We start from the raw sequence: 19,440 nt of genomic DNA, 5'->3' as shown, positions 1-19,440 counted from the left end.
GGGGATACAATTCTAAATGGGTGTATATGTGCAGAGGTCACTGAAGGTGGCAGACAGATTTAGAGAGCAATTAATAAAGCATACAGTATCTTCATAAGGAAACTCTTGTGGTATAGTTGTCCCTACTGCTGGGCTGGTCCAAGATTTAAGTCCCACCTGCTTTAGATGTATGCCATATTAATAAAGGCATCAAATATAAGAGCAAAGAGGTGATGGCTGCATCTCTAAACTGTCAGGAAAAAAACCCACCATCTATTCATAGAGATATACAGCACATTTAGCAACTATTCCTGTCACGAGAATTCGATGGAGAGAGGCATTCAGAACAGAAGACTTATAGAGAAACATCCCCGAGAACAGAATCAGCAGAGAGGAAGAATAGCATTCTGGAAGATGTATTCTGTGTGAATTTTGATAGACTATGTTTAATTACCTGGATTTATATAAGTTTTATTACCTGGATTAGGTCCCACTTATTACCTGGAGTAATAAGTGGGACCTATTATTGAAACAGCATACCAATAGAATTTAGTTCAGTTAGGGAATAGTTAGTAGTTAGGGAGTAATTGTTTGGTTTGTTAGGAATTCTGTTAATTTGTTCACTGTTGGAGTTAGATAAATAAATTGTTACTTGTTAATTGTAGAGTAAGTGAAAGGATTTCGTTTCATTTAACCACTCTTTTATAACAGATTGGAGGGGTTCGCAGGGGGGTGAGAGATAGGATATACCCTTTGTCACACTTCTTCATCAGATTACGGGGCAAGGTACTTATGTCTGAGTGTTTTGATTTTAATTATCAGAGGTGGTCAACCTCTGCTTCATAATAGCCAACCTCTAACTCTCTAAATGTGATGCACCTAAGAAATGAAGATAATGAAATCTTAGCCACAATCCCCCAAAACATATTTTTCAGCATTTCCTTATCTGACAACAATGCCCTCCCATTCCATAATTCCCCTCACCGACGCACTTCAACCTCAGCATTTGAGTTAATATTCAGCCCTAATGTTACATTCACAGGAAATGAGAGACATTCAAACTTGATATTTTAAGTTGAAATATATGATTTATTTTGAATAATTTGGTTATTAGATTTTGCTCAATAATCCCTCATGTTGTTTTTTGTTTTCCAGGGGAAGGTTCCATTCAGCGGAGTCAATGCAGTGTGTGTATGTTGGTATTATGCACGTTACTAATTTCTTCATGGACCATGTAATTTTTGCAGAACAACCAGAAGTTGTTTTCATTTTCCACAATCATCCACACCCTGAGAATCCAAAGTGATTTGAGCTGAATTGTTGTATAGTCAATGGGTTAAAAGTGTTAGACAGGTTTTCTGCCTTTATAAAAATACAATTAAATTAGTGGCTTATTATTAGCATTCTGTGTTTAATTACTAATAATTTTAAGGACAGTCTTGCAGCTAAGACATGGAAGAGGCTTACAGAATTGAAGAATACTGTATTTTTCAAGATAATAGCAGATATATAATGTCTACTAAATGTATGCAAATCTTATACAAATCCAGTTTTGAAAAATACTTTAACTTTAGAGGTATACTACCAGATCTGATTATTTGTTCTTTATCTAATATATTTTTTATATATTGATGGAATAATTCTTTAAAAAGAAGAATACTTTAAATGCCTATATGTCATTTAAAATACAATGATAAAAGCTCTGTCGAGGCTTTGCTTGTAGTGCAAGTAATAGGTTAAAAAAAAGCTGGGTTTTGGCTTAAGATGTTTACATACTTAGTTCCAATGTATTATCTTTTGATAAGTTTTCTCTTGAATTGTGTATTTATTCAGCAATGTTTGATATTTGTAAAAGGCAAAGTTTGTGCTGACTCAGTGGCTACTTTGTTCACAGCAGTTGGTTATGCTATTATTTGTACAAATAGTTTGTTAAACTAATATAATAAAACATTAATATTTACAGTAATTTATCCCATATTTTGATACCTTGAAACATTCATCATATATGAACCTAATCACTACTTTCCTGATTTTTTTCTGCACCTTCATCTGGGGGAATAACCATTTTCAGGGTCACTAGCTGGCTGTTTAGATTTATCTATTACCATCAACCCCAATCTTATCCAGGTTTACGCATTCCTATGTTGCAAGTAATTGGCCTTTTCTGATAATACAATGTTTCTTGGGTACACTTTCATAGGCAGAGAGCGCAAAATGTTTGGGTACTTCATGGGTGAATGCATGACAGATGATTTAGAATGGAAACGTGTGATGTGATATATTTTGGCAGAAAGAATGAGGGAAAGCAGCATAAATTAGTCTTATTCAACATCCTACTGTCAAAACATGCTGATAGACACCTTGCAAACCACATTGGGAATGATTAGTTTCCCAGGCACAATTGAAATCACCATTTTCTTCCAGGTATGAAAATCGATGTTCAGGGCCTCCGTGCCTTGCTGGCAAGCATCCATGAAGCAGAGCTTTGCTCAAATCAACTATCTAAACAGAAAATCCATAACTGTGTGAAAAGCTAGGGCCCCTTGTTGAGATATTTGAATCATCGATAGTCATGAGTGAGGTGCCAGAGGGCTGGAGGTTCACTAACATGGTGCCATTCTTTAAGAAAGGTGGTAAGGAAAAGCCAGGGAACTAAAGACTGGTGAACCTGGCATCAGTGGTGGACAAGTTTTTGGAGGGGATTCTGAGGGACAGGATTTACATGTATTTGGAAAGACAAAGACTGATTAGGGATAATCAACAAAGCTTTGTGCTTGGGAAATTGTGTCTCATTAACTTGATTCAGTTTTTTTGAAGAAGTGACAAAGAGGATTGATGAGGACAAAGTGGTGAAAGTTGTCTATATGGACCTCGTAAAGCAGTTGACTAGGTTCCACATGGTAGACTGGTTAACAAGGTTAGATCACATGGAATAAGGGGAGAACTAGCCATTTGAATCCAAAGTTGGCTCAAAGGAGAAAGCAAGAGGATGGTGATGGAAGATTGATATTTAGACTGGAGGCCAGCAGTGTGCTGCAAGGATCGATATTGGGTCCACTATCTTTTGTCATTTATATAAATGATTTGGGTGTGTACATAGGAGGAATGGTAAATAAGTTTGCAGATGACACCAAAATTGATAGTATAGTGGACAGCAAAGAAGGTTACCTCAGAATACAATGAGACCTTGATCAGAGGCTGAGTAGCAGCAGATGGAGTTGAATCTAGATAAAAGTGAGGTGCTGCATTTTGGTAGTGTAAATCAGAGCAGGACCTATACGTTTAATGGTAAGGTACCTGGGGAGTGTTGCTGAACAAAGAGACCTTAAAGTGCAGGTGCATAGTTCCTTGAGAGTGGAGTCACAGGCAGACAAGATAGTGAAGAAGGCATGTGGTATGCTTGCCTTTATTGGTCAGTGCCAATACTCATATCCTCATAGAGGAGTTGGGAAGTCATATTGCAGCTGTACAGGACATTGCTTAGGCCACTTTTGGAATACAGTATTCAATTTTGGTCTCTCTGCTATGAAACTTGAAAGGGTTCAGAAAATATTTACAAGGATGTGGCCAGGTTTGGAAGGTTTGAGCTGTAGAGAGAGGCTGAATAGACAGGGGCTATTTTCCCTGGAGTGTTGGAGGCTGAGCGATGATCTGAAAGAAGTTTATAAAAGCATAAGGGGCATTGATAGGATGAATAGTCAAGGTCTTTTCCTCAGAACTGGGAAGTCCAAAACTAGATGGCATAGGTTTAAGGTGAGAGGAGAAAGATTTAAAAGGGACCTAATATGGGCGGCACAGTGGTTAGCATTGCTGCCTCACAGCGCAAGAGACCCGGGTTCAATTCCTGCTCAGGCGACTGAAAGTGTGGAGTTTGCACATTCTCCCCATGTCTGCATGGGTTTCCTCCCACAGTCCAAAAATGTGCAGGTTAGGTGAATTGGCCATGCTAAATTGCCCGTAGTGTTAGGTGTAGGGGAATGGGTCTGAGTGGTTTGCGCTTTGGTGGGTCGGTGTGGACTTGCTGGGCCGAAGGGCCTGTTTCCACACTGTAACTAATCTAATGGACAGGGTGACGCGTGCATGGAATTAACAGCCAGACGAATTGGTGGAAGCTGGCACAATAACATTTAAGAGGCATCTAGATGGGTGCATGGATAGGCAGGGTTTAGAGGAATATGTAACTCCTGTTCTCTAGGCTTCTGTTGCAGCTAGCCTAAGATTAGATTAGACTTACAGTGTGGAAACAGGCCCTTCGGCCCAACAAGTCCACACCGACCCGCCGAAGCGCAACCCACCCATACCCCTACACTTACCCCCTACCTAACACTACGGGCAATTTAGCTTGGCCAATTCACCTGACCCGCACATCTTTGTGACTGTGGGAGGAAACCGGAGCACCCGGAGGAAACCCACGCAGACACGGGGAGAACGTGCAAACTCCACACAGTCAGTCGCCTGAGTCGGGAATTGAACCCGGGTCTACAGGCGCTGTGAGGCAGCAGTGCTAACCACTGTGCCACCGTGCCGCCCACAATGCCACCGTGCTGATTAGGTCCACTTTATATCTGCCAGACGCAAAACTGCACTGACCTTCCAATCAACACTGCTTGCATGTAGGTAAGAGTCTGTTGAATATTACCTTAGCCAAGGTCTTCCCACTGATGGCTAAGTGAGAAGTCTCTGTAGTTGTTGCAATCTCCTCTTTATTTGGAGAATATGATGATATTTTCATCAAATATGTCTCATGCAACAGGTACTACCTTTCAATAGTATCTCATAAAGGTATAAATGAATGTGATATTTTCAATGCTTCAGCAATTCAGGTGGAATTCCATTTTTGCTGATTTCTTTAGATACTAAGGAATCAGTGGCATTTTCAAGGTTCAGTAATGTGAGTTCTTCATGTTTCTCAACTGAGACAAAAAGCACCAGGAGAGTGTTAAACATCTCATGTGATTCAGCACACTGTATTTTTCAACCCAGCAGGATGTTTGTTTGCTTCAGATGCATACTTCAACATCTTCCAACTTCCAATTTCCAAGAGCATTTTGTTGATAGTAGGTCACAGGATCACAAAATTATTACAATTCAATCTATCATGCATATATCAGCTCCCAATTAAGCTGCTCCCTTACATTCTTCTTCCATCTCCCTATAACATGCACATTGTTCTCCTTCAAATAACTGTCCAATTCCCTGTTCAATGCCTCATTTGAACCTGCTAACACCATAATATCAGGAAGTGAATTCCAGACTCAAATTTTCTTCTTGGCTGTGTGGCCTCTGAGGTCCATGTACCAGAACCAGAAGTCAGTGTTACAGTTGGCTTTCAATACCAAGCATTGTGTGTGGAACAATGGAGTGGCTGAGTGTGCATGCAGTCATACAGTTCGGAGAGAACACTGTTCCAGTCCTTAGCCACTGTATGAAAACATTTTATCATATCACTCATATTATTCTTGATCCCACATACACAGCACAAACATTTCAAATATCACAAGAGAATTTCTTGATATTGATTGATTGAAATAGCACTCTCCACTTTGACAATATCATAATGACTTAGAAGAAAAGTAATTGGGATCTTGTGGGAGACCAATGGGAAGTTAAGAGCTTTGTGCTAATGTAGAGCCTATTCTTGCATCTTGTTTATTCTACAAGACTTCTGATTTGACCAGAAATTGGTTTCACTCTGCAAAATAGATTGCGTAAGCCACCAAAGAACCCATGCACTTCAAAGATACAGACGCTAACACATCATGATCAGGGTGGAATCTGAAGATTTAATTTAGCAGCACTGGTCTCAATAAGGCAAACTTGCTGCTATGACTTCACAGAAAACAGATACGCTTATTGCTGAGGATAATTGACCCCAAAAATCGTTGTGGCAACACACAACACTGAAGAACATCTCAAAGAACAGTAGAAAGTATTTCAGACCTGTTAAGAAGCACACTGAAATGGAAGAAACTGCAGCTCCAAGGCAGACATACAGGCTAAATCATAGCACAGCGGTCTGTGGGAGCATTCCCTTAAGTCAGTGAACGACCAGACATTGGAACTTGCAACAGTCAAATATAAATATCCGCGATACAGAGGAAATTTATACTATACAGTAATTCAGGCTGAAAGTGTGAGAACTTAAAATTAATTGCAGCTCAGGTTGGGTGTTGCTGTCATAGTGTGAGGATACAATGTAGTACAACTAGATTAAAAAAATGGTATTAACAGCGCTAGCAGGAAACTCACATTATTTAGGAGTGGAGCGCCAGGAAAGTTGTAATTTCAGTTACTTAAAACCAATGATCATTGATCAGTTTAAAAGAATGAATGATTCAGGTCTCATTCCAAAATGTTTTGTGGGAATCCTGCATTAAACTCACAGATTGGGAAAGGTCTCTAGAACAAAAGTCTCTGGAACAAAAGTCTCTAGAACGTAAAATGAAAACCTTTAAAGAAGATAAATATTTAATCACATGTCAGGGCATCAGAAATGGTATTGCCCTAAAGATTTCATTTCAGGGATGGTGTGATATATGTTTGCAGTATATTATTATTTGGGAAATTTAGATTTTAAAATCTAAGTAAAACTGATTTCATCTTCAGTTCTATGAACGCGACGTTTTTTTTATTTTTGCAAAGATCAGGCAGTCATTTTCATCTGAACTATAGGTAGCTTTTTCAAGCAAGCATGTTGTCATGAATCATTGGGGTAGTGCACTGAAAATCAAGCCCCAATATTCCCAAGGTGTTAAAAGTCAGTGAATCAACAGAAAAGCCCAATTTGCTTCTGACTGTGACTCAGAATAAAATGACAACACCAAATTTATTCAGTAACATGAAAAGGAATCATGACTCGATTTGGCTAGACTGCAAAGCTTAGGTCTGATCCATTGGTTGTGGGATCACTTGTTGTTTATGCTGTTTAACACATAGGTTGTCTTGCTTGGTGGCTTCACCAGATTGATATCTCATTTTTAGGCAAGCCTGGTGCTGTTCCTGCCATCCCCTCCTGCATTTTCCATTGAATCCATTCCCTGGCTTGATGGTAATGTTTGATTGAGGAATAGTTTGTAGGGTTTGGAGTTGATCTTGAGGACTCCCTGGACAACTCTCTTCTGATTGTTTGCCACTGTGCTGCAACCTCTGCTGTGTATGGCCTGCTGGTGGGACAGGATATTCCCTGGGATAGTGAAGATGTTGGCTGGGACATGGTCTATAAGATATGATTCTGTGACTATGACTGTCAGGCTGTGATTCATTGGTCTGTGTAACAACTGTCACAATATTGGCATGATTAAGGAAGACTTCATAGAATTAACTGAGCTGTGTTTGCAGTCATCGTTCGTAGTGCCTAGTCGGTACTAGGTAACCCACTTATATTCATTCCTTTGAGACTTTTTAGTGGTTTATGCAATGACTGGCTTGGTAGGCTATTTCAGAGGGCAACAACATTACTGTGGGTCTGGAGTTTCTTGGAGACCAGGCCTGGTAACAATAGCAAATGGCCTTCCCTGAAGAATATTAGTGAACCATAATTTTTTAATGACAATCAATGATACTTTCATGGGCATCATTACACTCTTAATTTTATTTTTTTCTAAAATCCAAATTCTAATATCTGCTGTGGTTGGATTCAAATCCATGTTCCCAAGCATTACCTGGATCTCTAGATTACTGGCCTAGTACCATTATGGCATCACCTCCCTTAAATATCATTAGTATAAAAATGAAGGTAATATAAACACATCACTGTACACTTAGATACTTCAGGACCTTTCCCAGCAGAAAATACATTTAAAATATTAAGTTTAAGTAGTTTACATTCCTAAATGCATGGATTCATAAAGTAGCCTAAAAAAAAAAGAAATTTAGAAAATACTGAAGAAATACAATATAAATGTAAATACATGTTTTTTATAGATATCTTTATTGAAAATTTAACATCTTTTTACAAGTTTACAAATTAAAAAAAACAAAGTATAAACATTGATATACAATTAAATCTTAAATAAATAATAACTAATTTATCAAACAGAAAAAAAAAGATACTGAGAGGCAAAAAAAGCAAAACTCAACTAACTACTAATCTAACCTACAACTAACCGGAGTGTATAATTAAGTGTCTTACATTATTCAGAGAAGAAAGAAAAATGACGGATAACACAGAAATTGGGTAGTGGGATACATGCTCAGAATGTGTTACATCAAATCGTAACAAAACCCGTATTCGTGCGGGATTCCTTTCCCAAGGGGCCCCGGACCAGCCAGGCTCGCCATCTCAATTAAATAAAAGCCCTTGTTAGGATAGCCAAAATATCTGTATTTATATAATTCAAGAAGGGCTGCTATATTTTATGGAATAATGCAGTCTTTTGGTGCACCATATTTGTAAGGAAGTCAAGGGGAATACATTCCATCATTAATCTGTGCCAATTTGAAAGTCTAGGGGGGCCCTCAGCCACCCAGTTTACCAAAGTATTTTTCCTTGCACAGAAAGAGAGAATAGAAACTAATCTCTTCCCGTGCATATCCAGGGAAGGCAAGTTTGAAAAGCCCAAAAGGAGAGATACAGGATCCACGCTAATTTCTGTTCCTAAAATTTCTGTCAAATACTTTAGTCCGATATCTATGGATCTTATGACAGGTCCATAGGCAATGTACCAGAGTGCCCACCTCTATTTTACATTTGGGACACATTGGAGATGCTTCTGCCTTAAATTTTGCCAATCGAGCCGGTGCTATATGGGCCCTATGAAGTAGCTTCAGCTGGATAGCCTGAGTTCTGTTGCAGATGGTGATTCTCCTGGCGTTTTCCCAAATGTCATTCCATATTTCTATAGAGATTTCTAGTCCCAAATCCTGATCCCATGTTTTAAGCAGATTGTCCATATCTCCTGATACTTCATCATGTAGTAAATGATAAATAGTGCTGACAGAAGATACCCCCATTGGCCATAGCACTCTACGTTCTCTATCTGATTTATCTAATAACGTGGTGTTTTTCTGTATGTAATCTTGAATTTGGAATTATCGAAAGAGGTCTCCATTGGGTAATCCGAATTTCTGACGCAACTGTTTAAAAGACATCAAGACCCCTTCTCTAAATAAATCCCCTAAACAAGAGACACCCCTGGATCTCCAGAGTTTGAAAGTGGCATCTGTAAACCCCGGTTGGAATCCCCATGCTCCCACTATCGGATCATGGGGGGATGTTTTATGTGAGTTGCCCTCATTTTGTCGCATTATATTCCAAGCTTTAATTGTGTTTAGTATTATAGGGTTTTTACAGTGATCCGTAATGATTTTCCTCTTGTCTGAAAATAAGAGATTAATAAGTGGGCATTTTACTTGAGAAGCCTCGATGTCCAGCCAGATTGATCGCGGGTCAGACAAGACCCAATCAGCTATGTAACTTAATAGGGAACTTCACTGATATTTCCTAAAATCTGGGAAATTCAATCCTCCCCTTGCCTGTGGAAGCTGTAGCTTCTTCAGCTTAATGAGGGGCCATCTATGATTCCAGATAAAGGAACCCAACCAGCCATATAATTTACGTAGAGCCAGCCTCAGCAGCATCACCGGAAGCAATCTCATAGGGTATAGGAGACGGGGCAGGACATTCATTTTAATTAGTGCTATTCTACCGAACCAGGAAATTGGAAGGTCTCCCCATCGCTGGAGGTCCTGCCTTATCCTTTCCAGTAAATGCACAAAGTTAGCCTTGTATAACTGACCAAATACTGGGGTAATAAAAATGCCTAAATATAAGAAACCCTCCAGGGACCACCGAAAGGGAAAGTGGGATCCATCCAACAACTGGGATATACTAGCAAGGCCACCGATTGGCATAGCCTCCTATTTTGAGAAATTAATTTTATAGCCTGAGAATGCACTAAATGTATTAATAACTTGGATTAAGGCACGGACATCAGAGGATTACTGAGGAATAGGAGAACATCATCTGCATAGAGGGTAATTTTATGTTTACCTGTACCAATCCTCAGGGCAGCCCATATAGCTTCTGCTAGTGGCTCAATTATTGGCGTAAATAGCAATGGCGAGAGAGGACATCCCTGACGGCAGCCCCTACCCACAGTGAAGCTATCCGAGCCTAATCCATTGGTAATCACAACTGCTTTGGGATCACTATATATAGTTGAGACCCATTTGGTAAACACCTTTCCAATGTCAAACCTTTCCAGTGTGTAAAACAGATATGACCATTCAACCCTATCAAATGCCTTTTCGGCATCTAATGAGATTACTACTCCTGGTATCTTTCCCTGATGGCAGGCTTGAATCATATTCAAAACCCTTCTAACATTATTGGATGATCTATGGCCCTTAATAAACCCCGTCTGATCCTCCTTTATGATATGTGACAATACCCTTTCTAGCCGCAATGCTAACGTTTTAAAGAGGATTTTAAAATCTACATTTAGCAAGGATAATGGTCTGTGTGACGCGCAATCTTCTGGGTCCTTTCCTTTTTTAAGGACAGGAGAGATATTTGCCTCATTCAGCGAAGGCGGGAGACAGCCCTGACTATATGAGTAGTTATACATGTCCATAAGTGGACCAGCCAATATTCCTGTAAATTCTTTATAGAATTCAGCTTGAAAGCCATCTGGGCCAGGTGCCTTACTGCTCTGAAGTTGCCTGATTGTGTCAAGTATTTCTTGGATTGTTAGGGGAACATTCAGGACCGATGCCTGTTCCAGAGTTAGACACGGAAAGCTCAAACTTTTAAAAAATGATTGTATCCTCCTAGTCCTGTCTTCGCAATCCTGCGAGTTATATAAATCAGAATAAAATTTTCTAAAGATTGCGTTAATCCTTTTATGATCATGAGTCAGAATACCCGTACTTTCCTTGATAGATGTGATAGTTTGAGGGGCCTTCTTTTTCTTTGCAAGAAATGCTAAGTATCTACCAGGCTCATCGCCAAATTCATATAACCTTTGTTTATTAAATAATATTTCCCTCTTAGCCGTTTGGGTAAGCGTGGTGTTTAGAGCTGTCCTAAGGGCCGTAATCCCCTTTATAATTTGATAATAGAAGGTCTATCAGCGTATGCTGTTTCAGCCGCTTTTAAGTGAGCTTCGAGGAGATGCTGTTGTTCTCCCTTTAATTTTTCCTGGGTCGCTGAGTAGGAGATGATCAAACCTCGCGCGTAAGCTTTGATGGTCTCCCACATCACTGATGGGTTGCTAGCCGTACCTAAATTAATTTATAAAAATTTTTTAAATTCTTCGGAGAAGTACTTTACAAATTTACTACCTTTCATCAGGAAGGGGTCCATACGCCAATGCCGGGGGGATATCTCATTGTTCCTTGCCTTGATTTCCATATAAACAGCAGCGTGTTCGGAAATTGCTATACTGCCTATTTTACAGGGTGATATGGAATTTTTAAAAATCGAGGGGGCAAAAAGCATATCAATTCTGGTGTGACATTTATATGGATTGGAGTAAAAACAAAAATCTCTGCCCTGTGGGTGAAGGCATCTTCATACATCTACTAGTCCTAATTCTTTGTTCAAATCCAACAATTGTCTAGATCTGGGAGATACTTCTGCAGTACTCTTGGGAATCCTATCAATTTCCGGATCCATAATACAATTATAATCTCCCCCTATAATTGTATGACGAGCTTTGATAGTATTTTCTTCCTTTTGACTGGTGAATTACTCCCCTTGACATTCCAGGTGCACCACTTAACCGACTGATCAACCATGTCCGGGCAAATCCGAGACCCCTTGGGAGGGGAAACCCTATCCAGAACATCCCGAGCATAGAGCATATAAAATTCACAAAAATAAAGGCTCTTTAATACACTCACATCAATATAATAAAAAATATTTCTAAATAAAAAAAAGTGTTTAAATGGGGATTTTCCCCCTTGTTCCCAGGGGGCATCACTTCCTTCCCAAAAGTCCATCATATCCTCTCCCAACCAATGCCCCACCCTTGACCCAGGCACCCCATGATAGGATGAAGAAAATTCAAATATACTACAGAGCTAGAGTTAACAGTGAGCACCCTACCCCCCCCCCCCACCTACACCAACAGCTGGATATATTTGTTAATGTTAATACCATGTATAAACATATATAACTATAAAATTACAGCCTCAACAAGTAATAATTAAATATAGTAATACAAAATAACAGAGGAAAACAACCCTGCTCCTAAAGACAGAAATAAAACAGGATAAGGTAACCATCTACCCCCACCAACATTAACTAGACCCCCCGGCCTATATATTATATATATATATATATATATAAGGGAGAAAAAATCGCTAAGTAGAGAACAAATAAATAAACCCCTCTCCCCACCCCCTGAAGATAATATTAAGGTAAGGTAAAAAAAGGGATTAATATAAACAAAAAGGTGTGTAAACTGGAGTGGGGGGAGAGCAGACCAACATCAATTATCTCTTACAATTTATCTAAGAGAGTCCAAAAATTCCTTGGCCTTTTCTACCGATCCAATACATGGACCCTTCATGGTTAAAGCCTAGCGTCGCTGGGTAGAGCAAGGAATACTGAATATTTAAGTCCCTTAAACACATCTTCGCTTTATCAAACGCCTTCCTCTTTCGGACCAGAGCTGGGGAAAAGACCTGGAATAACATAATCTTGGATCCTTTATAAATCATGGCTTGGGGTTCTTTCGCAAGATTTCTGGAGGCTTTTAAGAGTATCTGTATCTCCTTGTAGCTCTGCAGCTGGAACAGGACCTAGGACCCGTGGACACAGCCTTAGAATTAGAGGGGGTAAATTCAGAACAGAAATGCGGAGACATTTCTTCAGCCAGCGAGTGGTGGGCCTGTGGAATTCATTGCCTCAGAGTGCAGTGGAGGCCGGGACGCTAAATGTCTTCAAGGCAGAGATTGATAAATTCTTGATGTCACAAGGAATTAAGAGCTACGGGGAGAATGCGGGAAAGTGGAGTTGAAATGCCCATCAGCCATGATTGAATGGCGGAGTGGACTCGATGGGCCAAATGGCCTTACCTCCACTCCTGTGTCTTATGGTCTTATGGACTTGCTGGGTTGCCGCCATCTTGGATCCTTCCATACATGTTAAAATTACACTTGCCTAGATGCAGAATATGGTTAGTACAGGCAGAACTACTAGCGCTGACCAATTCCTGACACAAGGCAAGGCCCAAAACATCACTTCAAATTCAGAAGAGGAGTTAAGGGAGATGTGGATACTGGAGAGTTTAAAGATAAGAACCGAGGCTGGCAACAGGAACTGGTGTGTTAATGGACGGGGGGGGGTGGTGCAGGGACCGAAGTCTGGATGAACAGGAGTAAAACTATGGAAACTTTGGGGCTAAGTGACAGCAGAAGCATGAGAAGGTCTTCAGAGGAGTAAGCCTCAGTAAAGGAAGTCTGCAGAAAGCAATGCTGAATTGAAATCCAAAATATTAACTGAGTATGCTTTCATTATTTTACTATAAAAAAGAGAAGCAGTGTTAACCGAGTAGACTTTAACTGGGGACTTACCACAAGCTATTTAACACCTGAGGGTTGTTTCATTGATCTGTGCACGACCTTAATTATACTCACAAGGCCCTTCAAATTCATTAATTACGGACTGAATTCAGGCTGGATGAGACAATGCATTTTTACGATTATAAATTGATTTATTTTGCATTAATTAACATATTAGTGAAACTGACCTTTCATTAGAACTGCTTCACCATTAGCCTGAAGCAACGGGCCAAATCTTCCAGTCTCCAAATCATCAGAGACTTGTGCCATGGATAAGAGGGAAAGGTGAGTTGAATTGTTCCTACTGTCCTCCTCTTTGAATGGTAATATAATTTTTAAAACATTTCTTCTCTTTTCTATTTTAAAATCAGGCAGCTGCATGCTTCCCTTGATAAAAAGTGAAGCTGGGAAGGCAGAGGGACTCTGTCCTTATTGTGGTTGGGAGGAGAAAACATACCAGATGACCTCCTACTTCAAAAACTGTAATTTCTCCTCTCCCATGATTAATAATGCTCTAAATCACATCTCCTCCATTTCTCACACCCCTGCTCTCAAACACCTTCCCCCAACCACACTAAGGATAGAGTCCCCCGGTCCTCAAATACCACCTCATTAATCTCCAAATCCAACAAATCATTCTCCGCCATTTTCGCCACCTGCAGTCAGACCCCACCACCAAACAGAAATTTCCTTCCCCAGACCCATCTGCTTTCCATAGGGACTATTTACTCCGTGACTCCCTTGTCAGGTCCACACTCCCCACCAACCCTCCTCCACACCCAGCATCTTTTGCTGCAAACAAAGGAAAAGCAACACTTGCCCCTACACCTCCCCCTCTCCTCCAGCTAAGTCCCCAAACAATCATTCCAAATCTGGCAGAGATGCACCTGCACCTTTTCCAACCTGGTCTATATCATCTATTGCTCCCAATGTGGTCTCCCCTACAGCGGAGAGACAAAGCTCAGATGCGGGGATCAGTTTGCAGAGGATCTGCTTTCTGTACACTCGTTCTGGTTGCCAGCCATTTCAACTCCGCCCACTCCCTGGGCGACAAGTCCATCCAGGGCATCCTCCATTGCCAAAATAAGGCCACGCGCACTCAATGGCCTGAACATAGAGTTTACCAGTTTCAAAATCTCCCCACCCCCAACTTCATCCCAAGTCCAATCTTCCCTTTCCTCCCCACCTCCTTGACCAGAGATAACCTGTCAAGCTTCCTTTTTACCGATCTGCTCCACCTTTCCCACTGACCGTTCATAATAATCCTCCCACCTGCATCCACCTAACAGTATTCCACCAATAGCGGTAGCCCCACCCCTACCCCCCCACACCAATTTATTTCTCAGCTTCCTTCCCTCTCCCCTGTCCTGATGAAGGGTCCTGACCAGACACACCAATTTTTCTGCTCTTCTGACGCTGCCTGACGTGCTGTGCCTTTCCAGCTCCACTTTTTTATTGACTTTGACTTCCAGCAGCTGCAGTCCTCACTGTCTCTGAGCTGCATGTTTCCCTATTTACGAAATCCAATTTACAATAGTCCGCAACAATTCTTTACCATTAAAATAATGTACAGTTCATTCCAGTACATACAAAACTCAGGGGAATGGTTTGGAGAACACATTCAGCCAAAAAGGGAAAAATAAAACATTACAATTTACTTAAAATTAATTATATCAGAATCAGTTAACATGAATTTAAATCTGGTAAATCAATATCAGGTTCAATTCTTTCAGTTGTTAGTGGATCCAACCCGACCTGACTATTCCCACAACTTCACCTGACTATCCTTCCTATCCTGACTTCCCCTCCTCATTACTCTCAAACCACTGACCCTCCCAGCCTGATCATCTTCTAACCAGCTACTCACTCATACACCTAAACAGCTCACCTATCAGTACAGTTATAAACCCTTCACCGTTGCCATGCTGGGGAGTGCACAACCTCAGGCACTGGCTGGATGCCAGAATGTCTGCATAATACGTCTCCAATGTACAACCCTTGGGTTGGTTGTACTGTAACTGGTTTCCCCTGAATCTTTGTGACCTCTGACTTTGGTTTCCACAGTTCTCTGTAACTATAGCTGTTGTTTAGTTTGGCCACTTTCCTGTCAGAGACAATTTCTCCAGCTATGTATCAATTTAGAAAGACTGACTTTGGGCCTGTGGTTTCTTGACCAAATTACATTTTTGTGTAAATCAGGATCAGAAGACACTGGAAGAAATGCACAGCAGCATCAGGTGGCAACATTTATAAGTGCAGCAGCAATCAGCTTGTCATTGTCAATGTTTCAGATGGTTCAAGCCAATGTTTTTCTCTCCACAAATGCTGCCTATCATGTTGCTTATTTCCACGTTTCCTGCTTACATCTCTTAAATTATTCTCAGCATTTGTATCCATATGTATCCGGCCTAAAGTCATCATATATTAAATGGTTTCTTGTTGGCACACACTTAATGGGCAGCACGCTGGCACAGTGGTTAGCACTGCTGCCTCACAGCGCCAGAGACCTGAGTTCAATTCCTGTCTCAGGCGACTGATTGTGTGGAGTTTACACGTTCTCTCCGTGTCTGCGTGGGTTTCCTCCGGGTGCTCTGGTTTCCTCCCACAGTCCAAAAATGTGCGGGTCAGGTGAATTGGCCATGCTAAATTGCCCGTAGTGTTAGATAAGGGGTAAATGTATGGGCGGGTCGGTGTGGACTTGTTGAGCCGAAGGGCCTGTTTCCACATTGTAAGTAATCTAATCTAAAAAACTTGCTGTACATTTATTCAAGCCATAGACAGGAGGGGAGCTGAGTTTAACTTCATGCTGACTGGAACAGCAAATAGACTGGCTGTAATTGTCTTGACGGGAGTCATGAACTTTTTAATTTCTCTGTTGAGGGTCAATTGGAATTCCATGCCCTTTTGTTCACTTCCAGAAGTGCCTCCTTTGATCTCTTTGAAAACAAGAAGATGATGAACAACATCAAACTATGTTTGCAAAGTCTTCATCATGGACAACTGTGAGGAGCTGATCTCAGAGTACCTGTTTGAGGTGTGGTGGCCTCCGAGGACCTGATCTTGAATATTTCCAAGAGATGGTACAACAGAGCAAAGTCCTGAAGGTCGTCTGCAAGAGTATTGTCAAGAAGTGCAAGTAACTATTTTATGAGCTGGCAGAGGACAAGGAGAGCCACCAGAAACTCTACAAGCAGTTCTCCAAGAATCTCATGCATAGTATTCACGAGGACCGTCAGAATTGCAAGAAGCTGCCTGAACTGCTATATTGTCACACCTCGCAATGTGGAGATGAACTCACTCCATTGGCAGACTTTGTCTCTGCATGAAGGAGAACCAGAAGTATATCTGCTACATAACTGGTGAAAACCAAGATTTAGTAGCTAATTCTGCCTGTGGAGCCTGTGAGGAAGTGGGACTTTGAGGTGGTTTACGTGACAATGCTTTTTGACAAATATTGTGTGCAGCAGGTGAAGGTGTTTGATGGTAAGCAGCTTATCTCTATCACAAACCAGGGTCTCGAACTGCCTGAGGATGATGATGAAAAGAAGCATGAAGACAATTGAGCCAAGTTTAACAACCTGTGCAAGCTCATGAAGCAAATCCCAGACAAGAAGGTGGAAAAGGTGACTGCTTCCAACCAGCTTGCATCCTTCCCATACCACACCGTGACCAGTACCTATGACTTAACTGCAAGCATGGAGAGCTTTATGAAGGCTCAGGCTCGAAAACACAATTCACCCATGGGCTATCTGATGGCTAAGATGCACCTGAAAGCCAACCCTGACCACCCAATTGTGCACATCCTGAGGCAGATATGCTGAGGTAGACAACAATACAAAGCTGTGAAGGACTTTGTCATCTTGCTCCTTGAGATTGTGCTGTTATCTTTGAGGTTCTCATTGGATGATCCTCAAACACACTCAAACTGTACTTACCAAATGATCAAGCATCAATTATGATGAGGACATTGTGGAGGAGACCAGCCCACAAACTGTTGAAGAAATCCTAGTTCTGGAGAGGTATGAGGGTGCATCCCACATGCAGGAAGTAGATTGAAGCTGCATCTTTAGTTTGCTGGATTTGATCTTGGTGTATTCAGTTTAGACTGCTATTGGACTGTATTGGGACTGTTGTGCAGTGTGCAAAATGGTGATCTGATTGGATCCACATGGACTGGGCTTGATTTCTTTTGGGTGAGTGTTGCAAAAGAAAATCCAGAACGACTGGTGCAAATGAAATGGTGATATGGTGGACCATTGCTGTTGTGACTGATCCCCCCCCGCCCCCATCTGGGTGTCTGGGAGGGGGTACACATGGGTTCCTGTTGGTGGACGGTGTCTCTGGGGGTGAGTCTGGGCATGTCCCCGGCTCTCTCCTCCAGCTGGGATCCCCAGACACTGCCTGGTCCTGGGAGATCAACCCCTCCCTGGGGATGCCATCAGCCCCGATCCCTAACCCCGTCTCGCGGCGCTCCCGCCGGCGGCCGCCTCTCGAGGAGACGGTTCCTGAGGCTCGAGCCGCGGGGGCGGGGCAGAGAGTAACCGCCACCGCCCGCGCGAGGGGAGAGACCCCGGTGAGAGGGAGAGCGCGGAGGGGGGGGGGGAGAGGGGCGGCTGTATACCTGGCAGTGTGGGGGGATGGGAGGGGGCAGTGTGGGGGGAGGGGAGGGAGGGGACAGTGTGGGGGGATGGGAGAGGGCAGTGTGGGGGGCGGGACAGAGAGGGGAATGGAGAGTGTGGCAGTGGAGAGGAGAGGGAGGGCATGTGTTATGTTCCAGGTTGCAGGATGATAAGGAGCTGCAGGGAGTAACACCGAGTGATGGTAAGTAGTGACAGCAAAGGGAGTGAGGGGGCAGAGCCAAACACCGTCGTCATGTTACCAACACCGCCGCCAGCACCATGGCCACACGGGGTGTTACCAACACCGCCGCCAGCACCATGGCCACACGGGGTGTTACCAACACCGCCGCCAGCACCATGGCCACACGGGGTGTTACCAACACCGCCGCCAGCACCATGGCCACACGGGGTGTTACCAACACCGCCGCCAGCACCATGGCCACACGGGGTGTTACCAACACCGCCGCCAGCACCATGGCCACACGGGGTGTTACCAACACCGCCGCCAGCACCATGGCCACACGGGGTGTTACCAACACCGCCGCCAGCACCATGGCCACACGGGGTGTTACCAACACCGTCGCCAACACCATGGCCACACGGGGTGTTACCAACACCGTCGCCAGCACCATGACCACTTGGGATGAATCACAGCCACTACCCAATTTTAAAACTTGGAGCAGAATTTTCACCAGCAGTGTTGATAATCTGATTCTTTGTGGAGCAGATTCAAGGGCACCAGTGAATTGGGACATGTGAGAATCGGTAAAAGCCTTAAATACATTGTCAACGATGTCAAAGGTTATGAGAGTGTGTGTCAGGTAGGAGATAAATTGGAGTTGTGGCCACAGTCAGATCAGCAAAGATTAGATTAAATTCCCTACAGTGTGGAAACAGGCCATTCAGCCCAACAAGTCCACACCGACCCTCCAAAGCATAACCCACCCAGACCCATTCCCCTACCCTATAGTTTACCCCTAAGCAATGCACCTTACACTGTGGGCAATTTAGCATGGCCAATCCACCTAACTTGCACATCTTTGGATTGTGGGAGGAAACCAGAGCACCTGGAGTAAACCTACGCAGACACTTGGAGAATGTGCAAACTCCACACAAACATTCTCCTGAGGCTGGAATCGAAACCGGATCCGTGGTACTATGAGGCAGCAATGCTAACCAGTGAGCCACCATGCCACGTTTTAGTGAATGACAGAGAAAATTAAATCGGGCCAGTGCCCTTTTCTTCCCTTAGGATTTCTGAATGTGTAAGTCACTATGTATGACATGCCAGTTACCTGATCACAGCAAGAAATCGTGTATGATGTGAAAGACA

General features: G+C 42.4%; 1 protein-coding gene and 1 pseudogene across 2 annotated transcripts in view; both read left to right on the top strand.

The window, feature by feature from the left end:
• Positions 1–1,503, top strand: part of LOC132824139 (astacin-like metalloendopeptidase) — a 216,405-nt gene extending 214,902 nt beyond the window's left edge. For both annotated transcript variants that reach the window (XM_060838392.1, XM_060838391.1), the window contains one exon: positions 1,135–1,503. In XM_060838392.1, coding sequence (XP_060694375.1) covers positions 1,135–1,217 — 83 coding nt within the window. In that variant the 3' untranslated portion in view covers positions 1,218–1,503. The remainder of the gene's footprint in view (positions 1–1,134) is intronic.
• Positions 1,504–13,756: 12,253 nt separating this feature from the next.
• On the top strand, positions 13,757–17,544 carry LOC132824529 (heat shock cognate protein HSP 90-beta-like; annotated as a pseudogene).
• The last annotated feature ends 1,896 nt before the right edge of the window (positions 17,545–19,440 follow it).

Source organism: Hemiscyllium ocellatum, chromosome 18 (assembly GCF_020745735.1).
Source record: "Hemiscyllium ocellatum isolate sHemOce1 chromosome 18, sHemOce1.pat.X.cur, whole genome shotgun sequence".
Taxonomy (NCBI): Eukaryota; Metazoa; Chordata; class Chondrichthyes; order Orectolobiformes; family Hemiscylliidae; genus Hemiscyllium; species Hemiscyllium ocellatum.
Note: the sequence above shows the minus strand (reverse complement) of the source record. Positions and strands in the feature narration are given on the sequence as shown.